The 20,404-nt window shown below is 50.2% G+C and overlaps 1 protein-coding gene across 1 annotated transcript in view; it reads left to right on the top strand.

The window, feature by feature from the left end:
- Positions 1-7,403: 7,403 nt before the first annotated feature.
- Positions 7,404-20,404, top strand: part of LOC144952518 (uncharacterized) — a 17,077-nt gene continuing 4,076 nt past the window's right edge. Inside the window, exons 1-6 of the mRNA XM_078882965.1 lie at positions 7,404-8,252; positions 14,603-14,725; positions 15,566-16,065; positions 16,099-16,669; positions 18,857-18,923; positions 19,581-19,671. Coding sequence (XP_078739091.1) covers positions 8,153-8,252; positions 14,603-14,725; positions 15,566-16,065; positions 16,099-16,669; positions 18,857-18,923; positions 19,581-19,671 — 1,452 coding nt within the window. The 5' untranslated portion in view covers positions 7,404-8,152. The remainder of the gene's footprint in view (positions 8,253-14,602; positions 14,726-15,565; positions 16,066-16,098; positions 16,670-18,856; positions 18,924-19,580; positions 19,672-20,404) is intronic.

Genomic DNA, 20,404 nt, shown 5'->3' with positions numbered 1-20,404 from the left:
CTGCTGCTGCCTATTTGGAGTTTGCGTTTCTCTCTCCCATCATCATCATCACGGTGGCTAGGAGATGTTGACCACCTCGCCTGGTGTGCAGGAGGTCGTGGGTTCCATCCCGACCCTGACGATGCCTGCTGCTGCTGCTGCCTATTTGGAGTTTGCGATGTTTCTCTTTCTCTCGCATTTCGCAATTTTAAAATTTTATTTTTTTTCCTAATTTTCTTGCTGTGCAAGACACACACACACGACACACACGAAGCACATACAGCACACACACAGACACACACACAGACACACACACAGACACACACAGCACACACAGACACACAGCACACACAGACACACACACACAGATACACATAGCACACACAGATACACACAGCACACACACACACTCCACACACACACGCCAGCACACACACAGCACGCACACACACACAGCACACACGCTTCACACACACGCACTCCACACACACGCGCCACTCGCACGTACAACCCGTGCCCTAATTGATGGGTGGGGCGGGGGGTGAAGCGATTCAAACCCAAATGTCTTCCTAATCACACGCAGCGGGGTGCGGAGTACGGCCAGGAGGGGGGGTCCCGCAAGATAAGGCCCCGCGCCTCCGTCTATCGCCCCGCGATCTCGGCGCGCTCCTTTGGAAGTGGAACGGAGATCGATAGCGGCGACGGCGGCCGAGGGTGACGACCCCAGCGGCCGTCGCGACAAAAGAACTCAACAAAAACGCGCGGAGCTCCACGGGGTGGAAATGCGAAGCTCCACGGGTGGGAACCTCCCCTCCCCTCCCCCTCCTCCTCCTCCATCCCTTTTCAAATGCGCGCTCCGCTCTGTGTAGGCGCCTCGGAATTGACCGTGAGTGGTACTCAGGGATGGTGCCCTGCGGTTTGGACTGCACCCCCCCCTCCCTCTCTCACTCACTCACTCCCCATCTCTCTCCACCTGCCTCTTCCCCATCTCTCTCTCGGCCCACCTCTCTCCCCATCTATCTCCCCATCTCTCTCCCCATCTATCTCCCAATCTCTCTCCCCATCTCTCTCCCCCCATCTCTCTCCACATCTCTCTCCCCATCTATCTCCCAATCTCTCTCCCCATCTCTCTCCCCCCATCTCTCTCCCCATCTCTCTCCCCATCTATCTCCCAATCTCTCTCCCCCCATCTATCTCCCCATCTCTCTCCCCCCATCTCTCCCCCATCTCTCTCCCCATCTCTCTCCCCATCTCTCTCCCCATCTATCTCCATCACCCTCAATCCCCATCTCTCTCCCCATCTCCCCCCATCTCTCCCCCCATCTCTCTCCCCCATCTCTCCCCGCCCATCTCTCTCGCTTATCTCTCTCCCAATCTCTTTTTTTTTATTCAGCGTCTGCAAATGCAACTTTATTATCCAGTGCTACAGCCCAAAAGCAAACGCAGAAATTATCAAATAAAAATGTTGCACGCGATTTTGCAGGACAATTGCACTGAATGCATTTTTAAAATTCCAGCCACCCCAAAATTTTTACAGAACAAAATTACCATAATTTAACCCCATCTCTCTCCCCACCTCTCTCCCAATCTCTCTCCCCATCTCTCTCCCCATCTCTCTCCCCATCTCTCTCCCCATCTCTCTCCCCACCTCTCTCCCCATTTCTCTCCCCATCTCTCTCCCCACCTCTCTCCCAATCTCTCTCTGCAATAAAAGTTGTTTAAAAGTCAAAGGCTCTCCCCATTTCTCTCCAGATCGCTCTCTCTCCCCATCTCTCTCGCTGGGGAGTCGGACAAGCCCCTCTCTGTACCAGCGTGTACGGCACCCTCGTGGTGTTCACCTTCTGAAGCGCTCGCTCGTCACCGTGGCGTGCGCGATGACCACCACCACGTGACTTTTCTTTCGTGTTGTGCGCGGTGCTTTTAGCGCCACAGCGCGTGGATTTGTAGCGTTTATTTTCATTTGTTTGCTGGTGACTTTGTGTGTTTCATATGGAAATCGCCTCCAGTGCTGCTGCTGGCGGCAATAAAAGTTGCTTAAAAGTCAAAAATCTCTCCACATCCATCTCTCTTGATCTCTCTCCCCATCTCTCTCTCTCTCTCTCTTTATTTTTTTACGATCAGTGGAAACAAGAAGATGCTCGGTGTAGTCGGCACTTTGCTTCGTTCATCATTTCGTAATTTTATTTTAAACATTTTTAAACTTTGCTTTATGTAAACCCCCACCTCTCTCTCTCGCTCACTCTCTCGCTCTCTGCGGAGATTCGCGTGAAGTTGTGGGAGGTTTTGTTGTTGTTCGAGAGCGCTCGAGGGGGACCTCGCCGCGAGAAGTTAAACTACCACCACCACCACCGTGGCCCCCGAGGCTCACTCCGTGGCTGTGTTTGATGACACGAAGAGGCCCGAGCCAATCCACCCCCTCCCCCATCACCTGCTGGAGACCTCTCGCCCAGGGTCCAGACTCATCCGAGAGGACGCCGCGGGCTGTAGCAGCAGCGTTTGTGTTGCTATAAAGGGGCCCTAAATACATAAATAAAACACGTTAATATTAAAACACACGAATTGTTTTTTTTACTTGCACAGTAAAGTAATTGTGTTTTTTTTCATTTGCTATACAGCCAGCTAGTACGACAAATCGCTAACCTTAAACACCCAGTCTTTCGTAAAAGTCGAAGGCGGTATAGTACTATAGTAATAGAGCAAGTGCAGAATCACTGAACCGGAATTGATAGCTTGAAAGCGTTTAGCGCGGGGCCCTTGAAAGTGTGGGGCCCGTAGCTACATATGTAGCTACTACATGTGTACTACATGTGTACTACATGGGTACTACATGTGTACTACATGTGTAGCTACTACACGTGTAGTAACTAGTAGTGGCTATAACTAGCTACTACTAGCTACTACATGTGTAGTAGTTGCGGGAGGTAGTAGCTACTACATAAGTAGTTACTGCACAAAGTGTAGTATATAGTGTAGTGTAGTTACTACACGTGTAGCTACTACACAAAGTGTAGTGTATAGTGTAGTGTAGCTACTACACGTGTAGCTACTACACAAAGCGTAGTGTATAGTGTAGTGTAGCTACTACACGTGTAGCTACTACACAAAGTGTAGTGTATAGTGTAGTGTAGCTACTACACGTGTAGCTACTGCACAAAGTGTAGTGTATAATGTAGTGTAGCTACTACACGTGTAGCTACTACACAAAGTGTAGTGTATAGTGTAGTGTAGCTACTACACGTGTAGCTACTACACAAAGTGTAGTGTATAGTGTAGTGTAGCTACTACACGTGTAGCTACTACACAAAGTGTAGTGTATAGTGTAGCTACTACACGTGTAGCTACTACACAAAGTGTAGTGTATAGTGTAGTGTAGCTACTACACGTGTAGTTACTGCACAAAGTGTAGTGTATAGTGTAGTGTAGCTACTACACGTGTAGCTACTACACAAAGTGTAGTGTATAGTGTAGTGTAGCTACTACAAGTGTAGCTACTACACAAAGTGTAGTGTATAGTGTAGCTACTACACGTGTAGCTACTACACAAAGTGTAGTGTATAGTGTAGTGTAACTACTACACGTGTAGCTACTACATACGTAGCTCCTTGTGCTACTGGGATAATAAGACACTGCTTGTCACTATCAAAATATAAAAAATACGTCCACAACGGAGGTTCGCCAAAGCACCGCGTGTGTTTAATACGGCCGCGATTCCCTGAAACAACCAAACTGTTTCATGTTGTTATTTTTAAACACCACGACACGAAGTGTTTTTATTGCCAGAAAGGGTAACTCTCCCCCTCCCTCCCCTCTATTCTTATTTAAAAAGACGCGAGAAGGAGAGAGGTAGGAGGAGAAGGGAGGGAGGGAGGGGGGTGGAAGGGACAATTTGCGACTGAGTGACTTAATTGAGCTGAGAGTTAATGAGATTACCACTCGCCACTCACCACCCCCCTCCCGCTGTGTTCTCTTTGAGCTCGCGGGAAAATTCAGCAAATGCATCGGACGCGCTGCCTCGCTGTGTCCGGGATGGCGCGTCGTGCGCTGCGTGCGAGACGGCGGCGGCGGTGATGGCTCAAGCTCATGCTGGGCTGCTGTACCCCCCCACCACCACCACCAGTGCTGTGTAGTGTATAGTGTAGTGTAGTGTGTAGTGTAGTAGTGTAGTGTGTAGTGCATAGTGTATAGTGTATAGTGTAGTGTATAGTGTAGTGTATAGTGTAGTGTGTAGTGTAGTAGTGTAGTGTATAGTGTAGTGTAGTGTGTAGTGTATAGTGTAGTGTATAGTGTAGTGTATAGTGTAGTGTATAGTGTAGTGTAGTGTGTAGTGTATATTGTAGTAGTGTAGTGTGTAGTGTAGTAGTGTAGTGTGTAGTGTAGTAGTGTAGTGTGTAGTGTAGTAGTGTAGTGTGTAGTGTATAGTGTAGTGTATAGTGTATAGTGTAGTGTATAGTGTATAGTGTAGTGTATAGTAGTGTGTATAATAGTGTAGTGTATAGTAGTGTGTATTGTAGTAGTGTGTAGTGTAGTGTATAGTAGTGTAGTGTATAGTGTAGTGTATAGTGTAGTGTATAGTGTAGTGTATAGTGTAGTGTGTAATGACTCTCACCTGTGCTATAACTCACAACTACTGTACATCACCCCGGGCACGTGACCCCCAGGGGGGGCACTGCCCACGTGACCCCACGGGGGGCACTGCCCACGTGACCCCCATGGGCACTGCCCACGTGACCCCCAGGGGGGGCACTGCCCACGTGACCCCCACGGGGGCACCGCGTGCCGCCCCGCTGGGCATCGTCCTCGTGTTTGACGTATGGACAATTAAATGTCAATATATCGATAATTAAATGTCAATGTATCGACAATTAAACGTCAATGTATCGATAATTAAACGTCAATGTATCGACAATTAAATGTGAATGTATGGACAGTTCAATGTCAATGTATGGACAATTAAATTTAAATGTACGGACAATAAAATGTCAATGTATGGACAGTTCGATGTCAAATATATCGACAGTTCAATGTGAGTGTATCGACAGTTCGATGTCAATGTATCGATAGTTGTTGGACTGCTGGTGCTTATTTTCTGCTCTGCTCCACGTTTGGGAGTTGGTGGACTTGTGCGATGTAAACTTTACATAAATCAAGATGTAAACTTTATATAAATCAAGATGTAAACTTTATATAAATAAAGATATAAACTTTATATGAATAAAGATGTAAACTTTACATAAATCAAGATGTAAACTTTACATAAATCAAGATGTAAACTTTACATAAATCAAGATGTAAACTTTATATAAATAAAGATATAAACTTTATATGAATCAAGATGTAAACTTTACATAAATCAAGATATAAACTTTATATCAATAAAGATGTAAACTTTATATCAATAAAGATGTAAACTTCATCATCATCAGCATGGACACAGATCATCATCATCATCAGCATGGACACAGATCATCATCATCATCAGCATGGACACAGATCATCATCATCATCATCAGCATGGACACAGATCATCATCATCAGCATTGTGATGCACGCATTGTCATGCTGATGGCGAGCAGCCTGCACGGCGCTCCATCACCTCCACCCCTCCCCTCCCACCCCTCCCACCTCCACCCCTCCCACCCCTCCCCTCTCCTTACCCCCTCTCCCTCCCCTCTCCTCCCTCCCTCCCCCCTCTCCCTCCCCCCTGTATAATAGTGTATTGTATAGTAGTGTAGTGTATAGTAGTGTATAATGTATTGTATAGTAGTGTATAGTAGTGCATAGTAGTGTGTATTGTATAGTAGTGTATAGTAGTGTATAGTAGTGTGTAGTGTATAGTGTAGTGTATAGTAGTGTATAGTGTAGTGTATAGTAGTGTATAGTGTAGTGTATAGTAGTGTATAGTGTAGTGTATAGTAGTGTATAGTGTAGTGTATAGTGTAGTGTTTAGTAGTGTAGAGTATAGTTTAGTAGTGTAGTGTATAGTGTGGTATAGTGTAGTGTATAGTGTAGTGTATAGTGTAGTGTATAGTGTAGTGTATAGTGTAGTGTATAGTGTAGTGTTGTATTGTCGTATAGTTGATGGACCGGACCGGTTCTTCGTTTATTTTAAAAGAGATTCCGTGCATCTTGCATTCATGTTTGAACATGTGCTAGGTAAAATAAACACACATAACACACACACACACACATATAACACACACACACATAACACACACACACATAACACACACACAACACACACACATAACACACACACACAACACACACACACATGACACACACATAACACACACACAACACACACACATAACACACACACAACACACACATAATACACACACACATGACACACACATAACACACACACAACACACACACATAACACACACACAACACACACATAATACACACACACATGACACACACATAACACACACACACACAACACACATAACACACACACATAACACACACACACATGACACACACGAGAGAGACAGAGAGTCCCTGTCACTCATTCATCACAATCAGCCAGGGTCTATCTACTGCTCGATAAAGATCTCCCATCTTCCGGTGGCAGAAGAGATATAAAACAAGCGGTAGGGATCTTCCGGTAGAGGTAGAACTATGAGATTGGATTTAGACATCTTTCGGTAGAGATATAAAACGGCCGGTAGAATCTTCCGGTAGACTGGATTTACACGTCTTCCGGTGGAGGTAGAGATATAAAACGGGCAGTAGACGTCTTCCGGTGGCGGAAGAGATGCAGAACTGGATTTAGACATCAGAGCGGTAGACATCTTCCGGTAGAGATATCAAACTGCATTTATACGTCTTCTTGGTTTTTTCGGTAAAGTCACGTAGAATGGAAATAATAAAATAATAAAAATAAAACATCATAAAATAAAACGTCGTGAGAAATATGTTATTATTTTTATTATTTTATTATTTCCATTCTACGTGAATTTACCGAAAGAACCAAGAAGATGAATCTCTGCAGTCACGAAAGAAGCTTTAAATCGAAATTTGCATGTATACGTTTTCTGGTGGCGGTAGGGATATAAAACGGACGGTAGACGTCTTCCGGTAGAGGTAGAGCTATCGGACCGGATTAAAAATCATCTTCCAATAACGGTAGAGTTATACTACGGGCGGTAGATGTCTTCCGGTGGAGGTAGAGATATAAAACGGACAGTGGACATCTTCCGGTGGCAGAAGAGATATAGAACTGGATTTAAACATCTTCCGGTGGAGGTAGAGCTATAAAACGGGCGGAGGATATCTTCCGGTGGCTGAAGAAATACAGAACTGTGATTTAGACGTATTCCGGTGGCGGTAGAGATGAATAAAACGGCCGGTAGATATCTTCCGGTGGCGGTAGAGATATATAAAACAGCCGGTAGATATCTTCCGGTGGCGGTAGAGATACTAAGGACAGCCAAGGCAGAGCTACAGCCCGCGACGCTCTCACGAGACCCAATTTTTGTTTAATTCTCAGCATTTTATTTTAATGATTTGTAAAAAAATAAAATGTATTAACTGTGATAATAGTTAGAATTCTAACTGTTAGAATCGTTAGAACAGAGGGGTGGGCTAGTTACGATAATAACCTGATGATATTGTCCGGGTCTGTTTTATGCAATTCGCCCTGCCTGTTCGGCGGTTGTAACATTTTAAATTCGGATTGCAATTTAACATTTTTTTAAATTGAGGATTAAAACTGTTTAACGATAATAATTTCGTAGCGTTCGTCCATTCCCCGGCTGTACATTTACAACAATTTTTTTTTCTTTCAAACGTTAACTATAAATCGTGTTAATCTCTGTCGGGCTCTTAACGCCAATGCAACGGGACGCTATTTAATTCGCGATTAAAATATTGGCGTGACGCGATACAATATTGCGGTATTTACGAATGATATTAACGTGATAAACGCGAGTCTTAATATTGTCCGATAAATTTGCCTGAAGAGGCATCGAACGCATTTTATATTTAACGGCGTTTCGATTTAAATCGTCAGTTGATCGCGCCCACAATTGTGACTTTTCGTCATATTCGCCTCATAAATCGGGTGACGCATTCATCAAAAGAAACAACTCTGTCACACATTGCATCTGGCACGAGGAAGGAAGCGATGGCGACATCTGAACGTTAACCTGAGTTTGCGGTGGTGATGGTGGTGATGATGGTGATGATGATGGTGATGTCAAGGAAACTCCGAGTTCATCTGTGGTGCTTCGTTCACCTGTCCTACTTGCTGTACACCCTCACAGGTGAGCGGCGAATGTCCCTGCACATCGCGTCAAACCACACGGCTTAATCCAACAGGGTTAAACCCCGTGTTCTTGTTAAAGTCTCTACCCATAGACTCCAGTGTTAAAGTCTCTACCCATATACTCCAATGTTAAAGTCTCCCATAGACTCCAATGTTAAAGTCTCCCATAGACTCCAATGTTAAAGTGTCTCATAGACTTCAATGTTAAAGTCTCTACCCATAGACTCCAATGTTAAAGTCTCTACCCATAGACTCCAATGTTAAAGTCTCTACCCATAGACTTCAATGTTAAAGTCTCCCATAGACTTCAATGTTAAAGTGTCCCATAGACTCCAATCTTAAAGTCTCCCATAGACTCCAATGTAAAAGTCTCCCATAGACTTCAATGTTAAAGTCTCTACCCATAGACTCCAATGTTAAAGTGTCCCCATAGACTCTTATGTTAAAGTCTCCCATAGACTCCAATGTTAAAGTCTCCCATATACTTCAATGTTAAAGTGTCTCCCATGGACTCCAATGTTAAAGTCTCCCATATACTTCAATGTTAAAGTCTCCCATATACTTCAATGTTAAAGTGTCTCCCATGGACTCCAATGTTAAAGTCTCCCATAGACTCCAATGTTAAAGTGTCTCATAGACTCCAATGTTAAAGTGTCTCATAGACTTCAATGTTAAAGTCTCTACCCATAGACTCCAATGTTAAAGTGTCTCATAGACTCCAATGTTAAAGTCTCCCATAAACTCCAATGTTAAAGTCTCTACCCATAGACTCCAGTGTTTAAGTCTCCCATATACTCCCATGTTAAAGTCTCCCATAGACTCCAATGTTAAAGTGTCTCATAGACTTCAATGTTAAAGTCTCTACCCATAGACTCCAATGTTAAAGTCTCTACCCATAGACTCCAATGTTAAAGTCTCTACCCATAGACTTCAATGTTAAAGTCTCCCATAGACTTCAATGTTAAAGTGTCCCATAGACTCCAATCTTAAAGTCTCCCATAGACTCCAATGTAAAAGTCTCCCATAGACTTCAATGTTAAAGTCTCTACCCATAGACTCCAATGTTAAAGTGTCCCCATAGACTCTTATGTTAAAGTCTCCCATAGACTCCAATGTTAAAGTCTCCCATATACTTCAATGTTAAAGTGTCTCCCATGGACTCCAATGTTAAAGTCTCCCATATACTTCAATGTTAAAGTCTCCCATATACTGCAATGTTAAAGTGTCTCCCATGGACTCCAATGTTAAAGTCTCCCATAGACTCCAATGTTAAAGTGTCTCATAGACTCCAATGTTAAAGTGTCTCATAGACTTCAATGTTAAAGTCTCTACCCATAGACTCCAATGTTAAAGTGTCTCATAGACTCCAATGTTAAAGTCTCCCATAAACTCCAATGTTAAAGTCTCTACCCATAGACTCCAGTGTTTAAGTCTCCCATATACTCCCATGTTAAAGTCTCCCATAGACTCCAATGTTAAAGTCTCCCATAGACTCCAATGTTAAAGTGTCCCCATAGACTCCAATGTTAAAGTCTCCCACAGATGTTAAAGTGTCTCCCATAGACTCCAATGTTAAAGTCTCTACCCATAGACCCCAAATGTTAAAGTCTCCCATAGACTCCAATGTTAAAGTATCCCATGGACCCCAATGTTAAAGTCTCTACCCATAGGCTTCAATGTTAAAAGTCTCCCATAGACTCCAATGTTAAAGTGTCCCCATAGACTCCAATGTTAAAGTCTCCCATAGACTTCAATGTTAAAGTCTCTCATAGACTTCAATGTTAAAGTCTGGCCAGCACCACGCCCGGCCGCCTTTGTCTCCCCCAGTGGCGATGTTTACTACACCACCGTAACAGGTGACTCATTTGAGGCTGAGGCGACCTAGGGGAGGCACCAGGACCGGTTCACTGTGCCGGGAGCTTTCATAGGTGCTGCTCGCTAACAGCACTTGCCCTTACAGTCTGTTAGAGGCTACACGGGGGATCTTTGTCTTCTGACTTGGGTATGTGGGTGAGTGGGTGGGTGAGTGGGTGGGTGAGTGATTGAGTTTGAGCAGTGAGTGACTCGTCGGGTGCGTGGTTGAGTGAATTCATGGATGAGTGTATCTGTACGTGAGTGGGTGACTGAGTGTTTTGTTGAACGAGTGGGTTGATGAATGAGTGGGTGGGTGAATTAGTAGGTAAATGTATGAGTGAATAGGTGGGTGGGTGGGTGTGTTGTTGAACGAGTCGGTGGGTGAATGAGTGGGTGGGTGATTGAATGGATGGGTGGGTGAGTGGGTGGGTGAGTGGATGAGTGAGTGGGTGGGTGAGCGATTATGTGAATGAGTGTGTTGTTGAACGAGTGGGTGGGTGAACGAGTTGGTGAGTGAACGAGTGGGTAGGTGAATGCGTGGGTGGGTGAACGGATGAGTGGGTGGATGAATGGGTGAGTGGGTGGGTGAACGGGTGAGTGGGTGAATTGGTGGGTGAATGGGTGGGTGAGTGGGTGGGCGAGTGGGTGGGTGAGTGTGTTCTTGAACGAGTGGGTGGGTGAATGAGTGAATGTGCGTGGGGAGCGGTGATGTATCGGTGAGCGCGCTATGTTATGGTGGTGAATGCGTGAGTGAATGCGTGAGTGAGTGCGTGGGTGCGTGAGTGAATGCGTGAGTGAGTGAATGCGTGAGCGAGTGAATGCGTGAGCGTAAGTGAGTGAATGCGTGAGTGAGTGAATGTGTGAGTGAGTGAATGCGTAAGTGAGTGAATGCGTGAGTGAGTGAGTGAATGTGTGAGTGAGTGCGTGAGTGAATGCGTGAGTGGGGCTATCGGCGATGGGATAGGTTGTTGACGGTGTGAGTGCGTGAGTGAGTGAATGCGTGAGTGAGTGCGTGAGTGAGTGAATGCGCGAGTGAGTGCGTGAGTGATTGAGTGAATGCGTGAGTGAGTGCGTGAGTGAGTGAATGCGTGAGTGAGTGCGTGAGTGATTGAGTGAATGCGTGAGTGAGTGAATGCGTGAGTGAGTGCGTGAGTGAGTGAGTGAATGCGTGAGTGAGTGGTCCAGTTGAATTATTGTGGCCGTGTCGGAGGGAATGGCTGAGTGAGTGTGCGGAGGTCACGTGTGCGGTGGTCACGTGTGCAGGGAGCGGTGGCGCAGTGGTCAGCGTTATAAGCGAACCGGGCAACGAGCCGAGTTCGATTCCCGCTCACGGCGGTGACGATTTATCCAAACCGGTGCTGGGTCGCCTCTAAGTCGACTCAGCCTGATGCGGTGTGTACGAAACATCGCCACCGGGGGGAGACAAAGGCGGCCGGGCGTGGTGCTGGCCACCCACCCCCTCGTGTGCCACAGTGCCGGCGCTCGCTAACAGCACTTGGCCCCAGCAGTGTGAGAGGCTCTCGAGGGTACTTTGTCTTTGTGATGTGAGTGGGGGGCGGGGGGGGGGTCCCTGGGTTCGATGTGGGTCATCGGTCGAGGCTGGTGATGGAATGACAGCCAAAGGAGAGAGCGAGGAGAGAGACAGGGCACGGTGACATCGTCTAGCCCAGTGGTGCTTTGACTGCACACTGGGACACGTGAAACGTTTTTCGATTAGTTACCTTCTCATGAAAACAATTTGCCCATCTCTCACACCCCCTGGGGGTGCATCACGACCATGTCTCGCACCCCCCCCAGAGAGGGCATCTCTCTCACTCCCCCACGGGATGCGTGATGCACCTGGGGATGTGATTGTGGTGTTGTGTGTGATTGTGGTGGTGTGTGTGAGTGTGGTGGTGTGTGTGATTGTGGTGTGTGGTTGTGGTGTGTGGTTGTGGTGTGTGTGATTGTGGAGTGTGTGATTGTGGTGGTGTGTGTGTGTGTGTGATGGTGGTGGTGTGTATGTGATGGTGGTGGTGTGTGTGTGATGGTGGTGGTGTGTGTGTGTGATTGTGGTGTGTGTGTGATTGTGGTGTTGTGTGTGATTGTGGTGGTGTGTGTGATTGTGGTGGTGTGTGTGTGATTGTGGTGGTGTGTGTGTGATTGTGGTGTGTCTGTGATTGTGGTGGTGTGTGTGATTATGGTGGTGAGTGTGTGTGTGATTGTGGTGTGTGTGTGATTGTGGTGGTGTATGTGATTGTGGTGGTGTGTGTGATTGTGGAGTGTGTGAGTGTGGTGGTGTATGTGATTGTGGTGTGTGTGTGTGTGATTATGGTGGTGTGTGTGATTGTGGAGTGTGTGTGTGATTGTGGTGGTGTGTGTGTGATTGTGGTGTGTGTGATTATGGTGGTGTATGTGAGTGTGGTGGTGTATGTGATTATGGTGGTGTGTGTTTGTGGTGGTGTGTGTGTGTTTGTGGTGTGTGTGTGTGTTTGTGGTGTGTGTGATTATGGTGGTGTGTGTTTGTGGTGGTGTGTGTGTGTGTTTGTGGTGTGTGTGTGTGTGTTTGTGGTGTGTGTGATTATGGTGGTGTGTGTGATTGTGGTGGTGTGTGTGATTGTGTTGTGTGTGTGATTGTGGTGGTGTGTGTGTGAGTGTGGTGCTGTGTGTGATTATGGTGGTGTGTGTGATTGTGGTGGTGTGTGTGATTGTGTTGTGTGTGTGATTGTGGTGGTGTGTGTGTGAGTATGGTGGTGTGTGTGATTGTGGAGTGTGTGATTGTGGTGGTGTGTGTGATTGTGTTGTGTGTGTGATTGTGGTGGTGTGTATGTGATTGTGGTGGTGTGTGTGATTGTGGAGTGTGTGAGTGTGGTGGTGTATGTGATTGTGGTGTGTGTGTGTGTGTGTGTGATTATGGTGGTGTGTGTGATTGTGGAGTGTGTGTGTGATTGTGGTGGTGTGTGTGTGTGATTGTGGTGTGTGTGATTATGGTGGTGTATGTGAGTGTGGTGGTGTTTGTGATTATGGTGGTGTGTGTTTGTGGTGGTGTGTGTGTGTGTTTGTGGTGTGTGTGTGTGTGTTTGTGGTGTGTGTGATTATGGTGGTGTGTGTGATTGTGGTGGTGTGTGTGATTGTGTTGTGTGTGTGATTGTGGTGGTGTGTGTGTGAGTGTGGCGCTGTGTGTGATTGTGGTGTGTGTGTGATTGTGGTGGTGTGTGTGTGTGATTGTGGTTACACAGATACAGTAGAATGATTGCACGAAGAGTGTGCTACGTGCAATTTGCATGAATGAAGCTCTACGGTATACAAATAACTATCATTGTGATACGGTGGCACCACCACTCAACCTCCAGCACCACCACCACCTCCACCACCGCCACCACCTCCAGCACCACCACCACCACCGCCACCACCACCACCACCTCCAGCACCACCACCACCACCCCCTCGTTCTGACGGCCGGGGCGATAATCGGGGTTATATTTGGGGTGCAGAATGACGGGAAGGTTATCAGTTGACATGAGCCACGCACGGTTGATAAGAGTGGGACACCGCACGCACACACGTGTACACGCACGCACCTGTACACACACACATGTGTACATGCACACACGTGTACACGTACACACGTGGAACACACACACGCGCGCGCACACATCCACGTGAACACACACGCGCACACGTTGTACACACACACGCCTGTATACACACGCACAGCACACACATGTGCTGTGCGTGTGCGCCGAACCCGGCGACCCGAGTTCGACTCCCGCTCAGGGCCACCACCTACCCTGGTGACCGATTACCTGAACTGGTCTTGGGCCTCCCCTAGGTCGACTCGGCCTCAAATGAGTACCCGCTGTTAGGATGGTCGAGTGTTGTATTTGTGTGTGTGTCTGGGTGGTTTGTTTTTACCTTTCTTGTACTTTACACTCCTATCGCGTTTGTGTAACTGTGTTGTTGCTGTTGTTGTTGCTGTAACGTTCTTAGCCCTGTGCCCCCTCACTGGGACATCTGACTTGCATCCCACTGGGATTTTTGCACACAGCGTTGGTGTACGGTGCTTTTTCTGCAATATTTTGCTGTCTTTTCTTGGATTTTCTGTTTGCACTCAGTCACAAAGTCACTTGAAGACGTTTTCTTGTTCATGTTTTTGTTTTTTTGTTTGTTGCGGTTGCACCCGATTCACGAGCCGAATGGCTCACAGGGCTACACCTAATACATGAAATGAAATGAAAAAAATGAAATGTGAGTGAAAGAGCTTAATAGCTCATCGGATTTCTCCTACGGTAGACATAATGATTCTGATTCCAAACAAAATGCATCTTCTGATGATGTGCAAATATCGCCAGTGGGGAGACAAAGGCGGCCGGGCACGCGTGGTGGTGCCCCCCCCCCCCACCTCGTGCGCCGTGCCGCCCTTCGTAGGCGCCGCTGCGACTCGGCACTTGCCCTCGCCCCCACCAAGTATGGCGAGCCTACCCGGGGGACCTTCGCCTGTGCCTTTGTCCGCAGACGCGTGCCCTGGCAGGCTGACGTGCGCCCTCCTGCGCCGGGAGCCGTGCCCCGCTGGGAGCCGCGCCTGCGGGCCCTGCCGTGCCCTGCACACCCTCGGAGCGCAAGGGCACTGCGTCTCGGGTAGGGGCCTGAGAGGGAGCCGTGGTCGTGAGCCTACTCCCTCCTCCCCCGTAGAGACAGAGAGACCCACGCAGAGAGACACAGACTCACACAGAGAGAGCCACAGACTCACGCAGAGAGCGCCACAGACTCACACAGAGAGAGACACAGACTCACGCAGAGAGACACAGACTCGCACAGAGAGAGACACAGACTCACGCAGAGAGCCACAGACTCGCACAGAGAGCCACAGACTCGCACAGAGAGAGACACAGACTCACGCAGAGAGAGACACAGACTCACACAGAGAGACACAGACTCACACAGAGAGACACAGACTCGCACAGAGAGCCACAGACTCACATAGAGAGACACAGACTCACGCAGAGAGAGACACAGACTCACACAGAGAGACACAGACTCACGCAGAGAGCCACAGACTCGCACAGAGAGCCACAGACTCGCAGAGAGAGACACAGACTCGCACAGAGAGCCACAGACTCACACAGAGAGCCACAGACTCACACAGAGAGCCACAGACTCGCACAGAGAGCCACAGACTCGCAGAGAGAGACACAGACTCGCACAGAGAGCCACAGACTCACACAGAGAGCCACAGACTCACACAGAGAGCCACAGACTCACACAGAGACCGACAGATTCACACAGAGACCCACAGAGAGCCACAGACTCACACAGAGACCCACACAGAGACCGACAGACCCACATAGAGACTCACACAGAGAGCCACAGACCCACACAGAGACCCACAGACCCACACAGAGACCCACACCCCCTCCCTGTAGTCGTGGTGCCGGTAGTGTTGAGCTGCTGCTGCTGCTGCCGTCTGTCCCCTCGTAGACGACCGGAGGCACCGGCTGGGTCTCCCGGGCGACGACGCCGACGAGGAGTTCATCGCCTCCGTGTTGAGCGGCGCGCACACCACCACCACCACCACCGCCACCAGCGGTGGTGACGGTGGCGGTGACGGTCACGGTGATGGTGGCGACGGTGACGGTGGCGGCGGAGCCTTAGAGCCCCATGGGGGCGAGCAGAGACGCGGCGGGAAGGCCCACGGGCAGCAGTGGCAGCACCTGCGGGGCGCGTCACCGCCTGCCGTGGCAGGGCCTGGCGCGGCAGGGCCTGGCGCGTCAGGGCCTGGCGTGGCGGTCTCGGCCACGGCGTGGCGGGGGCAGGAGGAGCAGCAGGAGGAGGAGGAGACGCGGCGTGGGACGTCTCGCGCCAGGGAGGGCGACGACACGAAGGAGGATCCCGGGAGAGCCGGGGACACGAGGGAGAGCCGTCGCCATCGCGCCGGGCGGAGGGGGAAGGGGGCACACGGCGAGGTGGCGATGAGCGGTGGAGGTGGAGGAGGTGGAGGAGGAGGTGGTGGAGGTGGTGGAGGAGGAGGAGGTGGAGGGGGTGGGGGGGGCCACGACTCCACTCCGCGGGCCCACACCGTGTGGAGGATCGACGCTCAGCAGATCTCGACGCGGCACGAGATCGGCGGAGAGATCGAGGAGGAGGAGGAGGTGGTGGACGTGAAGACGCTGCAGCAGCAGCAGACGCGGGGCAGAGGCACCGGCGGTGGTGGTGGCGGTGGTGGCGGTGGCGGCAATGGTGGTGGTCATGCGAAGAAACCTGTCACCATGACCACCATCAGTGGTGGTGGTGGTGGCAGTGCTGGTGGTGGTGCTGGTGGTGCTGGTGGTGACGGTACATCCGGCCAGAACAGCGAGCCGGGTGGAGGAGGAGGATCGGACGTAGGGGCGGACATCACCAGTACAACAACGAAAGACCACGACGACGAGGAGGAGGTGGTGGTGGTGGTGGCGGCGGCGGTGGCGACGGTCGGAGGAGACAGATCGGACGACCTGCAACCGGAAATCTCGAAGCCTCTCGGCACGGTGGCGGGGCGGCTGGCGGCATCCAAGTCGGCGAGTGCCCCAAGCCCCCTGCTGTTGGGTGAGTGAACGGGGGCTGAGGGTGAACCGGGGTTGAGGGTGAACGGGGGCTGAGGGTGAACCGAGGTTGAGGGTGAACCGGGGCTGAGAGTGAACGGGGGCTGACACCGCAGTCACCTCCCCACACAGCGTGGCTCCACTACTGTACCTCACTCCTCTTCAGAACACACACACACTGAGGCTGCCCTGGGTGAGTGAGTGGAGTTGCTGTGTTCTACCCCTGTTCTACAGAGTGAGTGAGTGAGTGGAGTTTGTGTGATCTCTCCCTGTTCTACAGAGTGAGTGAGTGGAGTTTGTGTGAACTCCCCCTGTTCTACAGAGTGAGTGAGTGGAGTTTGTGTGATCTCTCCCTGTTCTACAGAGTGAGTGAGTGGAGTTTGTGTGATCTCTCCCTGTTCTACAGAGTGAGTGAGTGGAGTTTGTGTGAACTCCCCCTGTTCTACAGAGTGAGTGAGTGGAGTTTGTGTGATCTCCCCCTGTTCTATAGAGTGAGTGAGTGGAGTTTGTATGATCTCTCCCTGTTCTACAGAGTGAGTGAGTGGAGTTTATGTGAACTCCCCCTGTTCTACAGAGTGAGTGAGTGGAGTTTGTGTGATCTCTCCCTGTTCTACAGAGTGAGTGAGTGGAGTTTATGTGAACTCCCCCTGTTCTACAGAGTGAGTGGAGTTTGTGTGATCTCCCCCTGTTCTACAGAGTGAGTGGAGTTTGTGTGATCTCCCCCTGTTCTATAGAGTGAGTGAGTGGCGTTTGTGTGATCTCCCCCTGTTCTACAGGGTGAGTGTAGTTTGTATGATCTCCCCCTTTTCTACAGAGTGAGTGAGTGGCGTTTGTGTGATCTCCCCCTGTTCTACAGAGTGAGTGAGTGGAGTTTGTGTGATCCCCCCCTGTTCTACAGAGTGAGTGAGTGGAGTTTGTGTGATCTCCCCCTGTTCTACAGAGTGAGTGAGTGGAGTTTGTGTGATCTCCCCCTTTTCTACAGAGTGAGTGAGTGGAGTTTGTGTGATCTCCCCCTGTTCTACAGAGTGAGTGGGGTTTGTATGATCTCCCCCTGTTCTACAGGGTGAGTGTAGTTTGTATGATCTCCCCCCTATTCTACACAGAGAGAGAGAGAGCACGTTCGTGATGGGGCAGTTGTGGAAGGAGTGGAGAGGTTTCCCTACCTGGGCAGGGTGCACATGACCAGCTCCAGTTTGACAGCAGAAGTCTCACAGTCAGTCGAGCGCCATTATCTTCTCATCAGCTTACTAACGCTGTGTTGAAGCTTCGGGTCTTCTCAGTCACGGTCATGCCCTTCCTTCTGTATGTGGACCCCCCTAATGGAACATCTTCGCCGGTTAGAAACATTTAGGCTGGCCTGCCTACGATCCATCCTGGGTTTAACCAGCCTGGATTTTGTGAGGAGCTCACAAATCCTTGAAAGATCTGGACACAGTCACATTGGTGAGCTCCTCCGGCAGGCAAGGCTGCTTTGTCTGGGCCATGTAGCCCGCATGCCCAGCCACCGCATGCCCAAGTAACTTCTGTTTGGCCGCATAGAGGGAGCTAAACGGGCGCGACACGGGCTAGAGAAGAGATGGAGTGATGTGGTACAGGAGGATGTGGAGCTGATTGGACTTGCCGATGACTGGTACCAGCGGTGTCAAGATCGGCCTCAGTGGAGGAGGCTCGTGAAGGACGCTACTGGGCAGTTGGAGGCAGTCGCCCTCCAGCAACAACGGAGGGCAGAGGAGCGACGCTCACAACAACGAGCGGAGCGCCGGGCGGCTAAAACACAGCGAGTTGGCACAGTAGGGGGTACAGCTGGTGTACATCTGCCAGTCATCTCAGTCAACCCATGTCATGATCTGTCCCGTGACCTCCTCCTGTCAGCGAACCTTCGACACTTCACGTGGCCTCGCAGTGCACCTAGCCTGGCACAGGGGCCGTGGTGACGTCACCGCCACTTAGAGGCAAATGGCGGTGGTTGTTGTTGAGTGACAATTATTTGAACCGGTCCTGGGCCTCCCCTAGTCCGACTCAGCCTGAAATGTATATCGGCTGTGGAGTGCGGTAAACTTCTCCACTCCTCGTGCGCCGTGCCGGCCTCGGTCAGCGCTGCTACCGCTGGTGATGCTCGCCAACAGCACTCGGCCCGACAATCTGTCAAAGGCTACCTGGGTGACCTTTGTCTCTTGTGTGCCTGGCACAGTGGCGGCGATGGTGAGCACCGTGGCGGCGGTGTCTGCCCTCGTAACCATGGCAGCGTGCTGGTACAGGTGAGCCTACAACCACCACCACCGCCACCATCGCCGCCACCACCACCACCATCGCCACCACCATCGCCACCATCGCCACCACCATCCCCACTTCCATCACCACCATCGCCACCACCACCACCATCCCCACTTCCATCACCACCACCACCATCGCCACCACCACCGCCGCCACCATCGCCACCACCACTGCCACCCCCACCAGGACCACCACCATCCCCACTTCCACTACCACCACCGCCACTACAACCGCCACCAAAACTGCTACCGCCACCACCACCACCTCCATCACCACTACCACTGCCACCGCCACCACCGCCACCACGGTATGTATACATGCGGAGAGATAGTGCAGTGGTGAGTGCGCCGCGCTACGAACCCAGCGACCCAAGTTCGATTCCCTCTCACGACCAACACCAGTGACGATTATCTGAATCGGGGCCTCCCCGTAGGTCGACCCAGCCTCAAATGGGTACCTGGTGCAGTGTGTAGTAAACATCGCCACTGGGGAGACAAAGGCGGCCGGGCGGGTGTGATGCTGCTGACCCCCCACCCCCTCGTGCGCCATCGTGCCGGCCTCAATTGACGCTGCCGCTCGCCACGAACAGCACTTGCCCCGACAGTCTTGTGAAGGCTACTCGGGGACCTTTGTCTTTGCAGGCTGCACCGTGCAGGCGGCATGGTGCAGAAGGCAGACTACAGGGTGTGCAGCGCCCACTCGCCCGGCTCGCAGAGACCCCCAACGCTGCCGGTACGCAGGTCACCACTGCTGTGTGTGTGTCGTGTGTGTGCTGTGTCGTGTGTGTGTTGTGTGTGCGTGTGTTGTGTGTCTTGTGTGTGTTGTGTGTGCGTGTGTTGTGTGTGTTTGCTGTGTGTGTGTCGTGTGTGTGGGTTGTGTTGTGTGGTGTGTGTGAGTGTGTGTGTGTATGGTGTGTGTCGTGTGTGTGTGTTGTGTGTGCGTGTGTTGTGTGTCTTGTGTGTGTTGTGTGTGCGTGTGTTGTGTGTGTTTGCTGTGTGTGTGTCGTGTGTGTGGGTTGTGTTGTGTGGTGTGTGTGAGTGTGTGTGTGTATGGTGTGTGTCGTGTGTGTGGGTTGTGTGTGTGTGTATGTTGTGTCTGTTTTATGTGCTGTGTGTGTTATGTGCTGTGTGTGTTATGTGCTGTGTGTGTCATGTGTGTGGGTTGTGTTGTGTGTGTGTCGTGTACTGTGTGTTGTGTGTCGTGTGTGTGGGTTGTGTTGTGTGTGTGTCGTGTACTGTGTGTTGTGTGTGTGGGTTGTGTTGTGTGTGTGTTGTGTGTGTGTGTGTTATGTGCTCTGTGTGTCGTGTGTGTGTGTCTGTGTCGTGTACTGTGTGTTGTGTGTGTGTCGTGTGTTTTTTCCCAAGTAAATCATCATTGAGTCGACGTGTTTCACCGACACGGCCTGCACTTGTTTCACAGAAGAGAGCAGCAATGTGTCTGCGTGGTCGCGCCGAGGGGCACCCCC

Source organism: Lampetra fluviatilis, chromosome 68 (genome assembly GCF_964198595.1).
Source record: "Lampetra fluviatilis chromosome 68, kcLamFluv1.1, whole genome shotgun sequence".
NCBI lineage: Eukaryota > Metazoa > Chordata > Hyperoartia > Petromyzontiformes > Petromyzontidae > Lampetra > Lampetra fluviatilis.
The sequence above is the reverse complement of the archived record's forward strand: the minus strand, read 5'-3'. Positions and strand labels throughout refer to the sequence as shown.